Raw genomic sequence first — 6,650 nt, 5'->3', positions numbered from 1 at the left:
TATACAGTACGTGAATGATATCTGTTACATATAATAGCACCTATGTACCTGCCTCCATAAGAATTCACCTTAGTCTTCCATGACCCTGCCTTGAACAGTCAGAAAAAGCCAATAGCCAGAGTTTAAAGAAAAGCAGTTACCTTCCTCAGACCAAATTAATGGATAAATGGCCTTGTCATTATGGCTTAACATTGATATGGCTATAACATAGGGACCCATCCCTGTTTTCCTTTATTACCTGACCACAACTTTTTAAAGTCTAGACTAGTTTTCCATATGTTTTACATATTTTATTCTGACATATCTTTTAAAAACAGAAGGATGCAAACATTTGCACTTATAATCCCTTTTTCCTTAGATGTGGTTTGACTTCTTTACTTCAGGCTCTTTCACCAAGAAGCAAGCTCTGATTTCGATACTGCCCATTTCTATGAAAATATCAGAAGGGGTCATCTTCAAAGCAATACTTCAGTTAGGCTTATTCACTGATTAGCTGCATAATTTCTTCTAGGACATTTGTAACAGACACAACATATATAGGATTTCAGTTTGGGTTTTTCTTTTTTTTTTCCCTAGGTATGACTCCCACTTCTCATTCATATTTTCTTTTCTTTGAATATATTGCACAATATTTTATTATTAAAAAAGGTTTTATGTCTCAGGCAAAAAGTTTTTCTCCTTCACTCAGGAGGTGCTAATGTGTATTATTCTCTAAAAGAGGTAAGTGGTTGTCTGTGTGGCCATCCTCAAAGGGGACCTAGGGAGAAGAAAAGACCAAAGCATTAGTTTTATTCCTTACACATGCCCTCTAAACACAATGTTTTATTTTGGGCAATTTCTTTCTGAGCACCAAAAGCTACTGTTTAGGTTTAACAATGGTACTATGAGTTAGAGGTCAGCACCATTTCTACTATAGCACTTACAGAACTGACAGGTTTGTAGGATCCAAGTCTGAAACGACAGTAAATTATTTCAACTATAAATTTCCCAAATCCATGTAACATGCCTGCAATAAAAAATAAGTTCATGTTTTTAATTAAATGATGCTTTTAATGAAATTACTTCCTAACTTATTTCCTAAATGGTTACATAAGAATAAAAAACTCCACTAATTATAATGGAATAGATTAAGAAAGGAAACAAGGCAGTTTGTTTTATTCATTTCCATGGTTAAAAACAACCTCCCTGGTGGTCTAGTGGTTAGGATTCGGTGCGCTCTCTCTCTCTCTATGGTTAAAAACAGACAGCTGAATTTTAAAACAAATAGATTTCTTTTCAAAATCACAAGGCCACATAATTCATGAACTTGACAAAGCAATCTTATCAAGGGTGCTTTACATGTCTTATATTCATACCATATCAGCACCCCAAATTTAAACAAAGTAGCAACAAAGTCTTTCATAAGAAAACCTATTCATTCATTTAAAAAATAAAATTCAAAGTATGTAAGTTATACAGCTCCATGTAATACTGAATAGGGGTTGGGAATAAAGAAGGAACAGTTTCCTTTCTTTATCTATCGTACTTAATGCTCAAATTTTCATGATTACAATTCTTCAAGTTATCTTTGGAATCTCATAAGCTCAGGACAAAAAAGCCCCAAATCATAAAAACAGTATGGACTGAACATTCTGGTTGCACATATTACATGGTTCAAAGTAAATAAGATGTGATTTTACATATTCTACAGTTAAAAATACCTTACATGAAAAAGAAAATTTACATTCAAGTGTCTACTATTTCTAGGCATTTTCTCATCTAATCCTACAACACACTTCTAAGTTAGACACTTATGATTATTCCCATTTTTATAGATGAAAAAACAATTTCAGAAAGGTAGGTGTCCTGTATTACAAGGCTAATACCATGTAAATGGCAGAACCTGGATTCAATTTTAGGATCTTTCTAGCTCACTAAGTAATCTCCCTAAAATCACTGAATGCAGTGAACTTAGTTATGTTTAATGTGTAATCAATATAATTTTGGAAGTTTGGAATTAAATCTTAGAAAAATTCTTTAAATATCAAAACATGGAATGAATATATTTCTTGCTCCTTCTAAGGGAAAGTATCTTAATTTCAGTAACACTTTTAGAAATTAGACAAAAAAGGAATGAATTTTAACCTGTTGTTGAAAAGATTCCTCCAACAATACCACAGAGTCTTACAAAAAACTGCCAGAAGGGCATATGCTCCTCAGTAACTGTTACCATAAGAGAACTGAGATCATATTTCATAAATATTCCAGAGACTCCATGGCTGCCTGCAGCATGGTTAATGACACGTTCCTAAAAGAAGGGGAGAGACAAGAGAAGGAGAAAAATGGGATTCACATCATCTGGTTACTTGCACAGTTAATATGAAGCCCTGCAGCCCAAATGTACAAAGAGGCATCTCCAAATCTCTTTACGAATTGTCCTACTAGACTAAGCTCTTCAGAGATAATCAAGTTATTCTGTATTCTTTGTGTTACCAGTTTCTACAGAAATCGAAAGAACAGAGTCATTTTTTCCTATTTTCTCAAAAATGTCATTCAAGTGTTCTACTTACTGAGCTCAAGAGCTTACAACTATATGGCATCTTCACTGACCAAATCCGTAAGAGCCATTAAAGCCTCTGCCTTCAGCTCAGGTCATGGGCCCAGAGTTCTGGGATCAAGCCCCGCATCGGGCTCTCTGCTCGGCAGGGAGCCTGCTTCCTCCTCTCTCTCTCTCTCTGCCTACTTCTCTGCCTACTTGTGATCTCTCTGTCAAATTAAAAAAAAAAACAAAAAACAAAAAACAAAAACAAAAACAAAACAACGATCACAAAACTATAATCATCTTTTTAAAAAAAACTGACATACTTTTTGTTACAATTCTTTGGAAGAATTTACAAAATAATTATATTTCTTGTCATTTCAATTATCAGATTTGGAAACAATTCCATTTTCTGTTGTTCAGAAAAAAAAACGACATACTTTTTGTTACAATTCTTTGCAAAGAATTTACAAAATAATTTCTTGTCATTTCAATTATCAGATTTGGAAACAATTTCACTTTCTGTTGCTCATTTTATTTAAACTGTATGAAATACAATACAAGAAGAAAAGAGAATGCCCTCATTTGAAAGATATCAAAATTTAAGCTACTGGCTTAGTTTTTAAAAGAAGTCTTCTCAGGGCACCTGGGTGGCTCAGTGGGTTAAAGCCTCTGCCTTCGACTTGGGTCATGATCTCAGGGTCCTGGGATCAAGCCCTGCATCAGGCTCTCTGCTCAGCAGGGAGCCTGCTTCCTCCTCTCTCTCTCTGCCTGCCTGTCTACTTGTGATCTATGTATGTCAAATAAATAAAAATCTTAAAAAAAAAAAAAAGGAGTTTTCTCTTGAAAGGAATGCAACTAAAATCATAAACCTACCATAGTGTGTTCACCAGCAAGAAAATAACTCTATTTCATTCCATCCTGTTTACACTTCAAAAATCAAGTTTGCATACCTTGGAACTCTTCTGGATATTAATATTTGGATATTTACCATTCTTAAACAATCATAAGAAAACATGACCCCAGAATATATGAGAAGTCTGTTAAACTGTCCAATTCCAAAACTCTGCTCCTATTTAAAAGGCCACTCCACCCTGAGATTGCAAAATGTTTGTCCTCTTAGATGAATACAAAGCACTAACTTAGGAAGGCAAACCCTCTAAGTCTGCTATCTGAGACACAAGAATCATGCATACCCCAGGATAGGAACAATAATTAAAAACTAAATAACATAGAAATCAGAGTCCACTGGCAGATAAGAACTAAATATACCAATACAAGAGAAAACATTACAAAATTAAGATATAAAGAATAAAGTCATTAATACCATCATAGTTTAATATTTTGTTTAAACCATATAGAAGATGTTCCAGATTTTTAAAATCTACCTCTTTTCTTGCTCTAAAGCATACTAATATCCATTTTTATTGGCTTAAAATATTAATGCATTTCAAAACTTCCACAAATTTTAAATGGGGGAGGATACCAACTCTAACCTTATTTTGTAGCTAGACTATTAAATGCTAAAGAAAAAAAAAATCACTTTATCAGTTGAATTCAACTTACCCTTTCTGTCACAGAAAACTGATGGGTGTCTGCTGAAATTTTGTATGTATGTAATTTTGTTGGCACAACTGTAATAAAATATTGGAACATCTGGTTGTCTAGAATAAAAACAAAACATGTTTTCTTTTCATCAATCAAATAGCACCAATTCTACTGCCAAATCCACCCTCCTTCTATTAAATACATTTAACTTGATACATAATACTACTTATGTCTTAGTGTTTAACAACAATAAAACATTTAAAAGTACCAATGAAAGCAATATACAACCTTTCAATAAGCATAAAATAGTCACATATACACATTAGAAGAAGTTAAAAAATGTAGTCATTAGATATCCTTTATAACATTATTGTCCTTTTATCAAATGTGAAAAATAAAAGAAGCATTTCATTATAGTACAGAAATTAGCAAGAATAAAGTTATGATAGTATAATCACCACAGGACATTTTCAGTTTTTACCAATATCTTAAGATATACAGATAAAGCAAAATTGAATTAGCCAGCCTTTGGATATACACAAAGACTTGATAAGGCAGGAGGAAGCTAACTAACAAACCTACTCATTGATGGTCTGAGGTTACTGCATAATCCAAAGGATACTATTTATAGTCTTTAGGCATTTCTAGGTTTAATACAAGTCATAAATACCAGTTTATTACCAATTGTTAATTAATAGTAGATAACAGTTCACGTAATACAAAACATGTTAATTTTCGAGGTCTATATTCTAGAAAATTTAGAACTAGATATATCTATGTGTAGTGAGAATTAAGTAATAGGCCTCATTACATTTAACATGAAACCATGTGATTCACACCACATAACTGTCTATGGAAACTGTGTACAGAAATAAAATATATCAACTTTAAATGTATGGTCTGATAAATTTTAACAATTGTATTCACCCACGTCATCACCACCACAATCAAAATATAAAATATTTTCACCACCTCAAAAAGTTCCTCCATATTGCTTTATAGTCATTCCCCTTTAGCTCCGACCCTAGGTTAACCACTAACCTTCTATCAGCACAGATTAGTTTTGCCTATTCTAAAATTTTATATAGAAAGTACATAGAAGGTACTTTTGTGTGTCTGTGTTCTTTTACTCAACCTTAGTGAATTTTTATTTCAATCAATCCAATGTCTCCGTCTCTTATCTTTGTGTAATTCAGAATAGAGGAGGGAAAGGTAAACAAGATAGGAGGGAGAGGTTAAGAGCAACGATGTCTTCAAATACTAACATTAAACAAGTTTCTAACACAATAAAACAAAACCTGTTTCAACTTCACCACTTACTTCACCTACCACTTGTACTAACATAACTTTCAAAAACATGAACAGTATTTGACTAGTTCTTCTATTACTAGGTTTAACTGAATAGCATAAATACTATCTCAGATATTGGGGCAGAAAAGTGTCAACTTTGTCCCCCCAAAATAGATGGTTTTTAATTATAGATGGTCTTCAGTTTCATCCTTTTGAGTCATTCTTTCCTCAGGTGAATTGCTCTATCTATGCTTAGTTCTGAGGTGTTTTACAATAAACTCTACTGTGTCATAAACAAGGAGTGAGCTGGAAGTGCTAGGAGAAAAAGGTGTTTAAGTCTTAAATATTAATGAAAAGCAGATGAAATTAAGAGTGGCAAGGCAATAACCTACGCTGTACGCATAGGTGGGATAATCACTTGGGCAAAACATGAAGGACAAAGAGAATCTCGCCACATGTGAGGAGTGAAGTGCAATGAGTAACCCAAAGGGTCAAAGACACATGACAGGAAAAACTGAAAAACATTTAGGCTGTGGCCAGAGAACTACTAAAGACCTTCATGTCAATGTTAATTCAAAGAAAGGCTATAAAGCTGTCAGATAATTTAATGGCCAAGTTGGGGAAAGCTGGGGGCGGGGGGTTGGGGGTTGGGGGAGGGAGGGGCCGCAGATGCTGTTGAATGAAATTTTGTTGCAAGGCACAAATTGTTCCAAAGGCGCTAGTTTGTCCAAACTGGTACAGCATTCAAGATGTAAACACTAAGTAATCCCCTCAAAACTTCTGGGGGAACATCAAGGAGGGAGTGGTTACCGGACACAACAGATTTGTAATGCTGATTTTCCTTTTTCTTTTTTTTAATTTTTTTTATTTTTTTTAAAGATTTTATTTATTTATTTGACAGAGAGAGAGATCACAAGTAGGCAGAGAGGCAGGCAGAGAGAGAGGAGGAAGCAGGCTCCCTGCGGAGCAGAGAGCCCGATGTGGGGTTCGATCCCAGGACCCTGAGATCACGACCTGAGCCGAAGGCAGCGGCTTAATCCACTGAGCCACCCAGGCGCCCTCCTTTTTCTTTTTGGGAAAAAGAAAAAAAAAAAAAAAGCCCAATAAAACATCTAGTAGTAAGGATAAGAGTACTCCTGCTTTAAAACTTTGAATAACCTACTGACACTCATCTGGTGGCATTTTATAACATAACTCTAAATACCTCTTAGTCTTTGTGAATTTCGGAAAAAGTAAACTCAAAAAGAGACTTTTGGGGCGCCTGGGTGGCTCAGTGGGTTAAGGCCTCTACCCT

At 34.5% G+C, this 6,650-nt stretch overlaps 1 protein-coding gene across 1 annotated transcript in view; it reads right to left on the bottom strand.

The window, feature by feature from the left end:
* Positions 1 to 275: 275 nt before the first annotated feature.
* Positions 276 to 6,650, bottom strand: part of ERGIC2 (ERGIC and golgi 2) — a 37,291-nt gene continuing 30,916 nt past the window's right edge. The window contains exons 11-14 of the mRNA XM_046013509.1: positions 4,085 to 4,182; positions 2,125 to 2,287; positions 924 to 1,006; positions 276 to 757 (exon numbers count right to left, since the gene is read on the bottom strand). Of these exons, the coding sequence (XP_045869465.1) occupies positions 695 to 757; positions 924 to 1,006; positions 2,125 to 2,287; positions 4,085 to 4,182 (407 nt within the window). The 3' untranslated portion in view covers positions 276 to 694. The remainder of the gene's footprint in view (positions 758 to 923; positions 1,007 to 2,124; positions 2,288 to 4,084; positions 4,183 to 6,650) is intronic.

The sequence above is a fragment of the Meles meles genome, chromosome 7, assembly GCF_922984935.1.
Source record: "Meles meles chromosome 7, mMelMel3.1 paternal haplotype, whole genome shotgun sequence".
Classification (NCBI taxonomy): domain Eukaryota; kingdom Metazoa; phylum Chordata; class Mammalia; order Carnivora; family Mustelidae; genus Meles; species Meles meles.
Note: the sequence above shows the minus strand (reverse complement) of the source record. Positions and strands in the feature narration are given on the sequence as shown.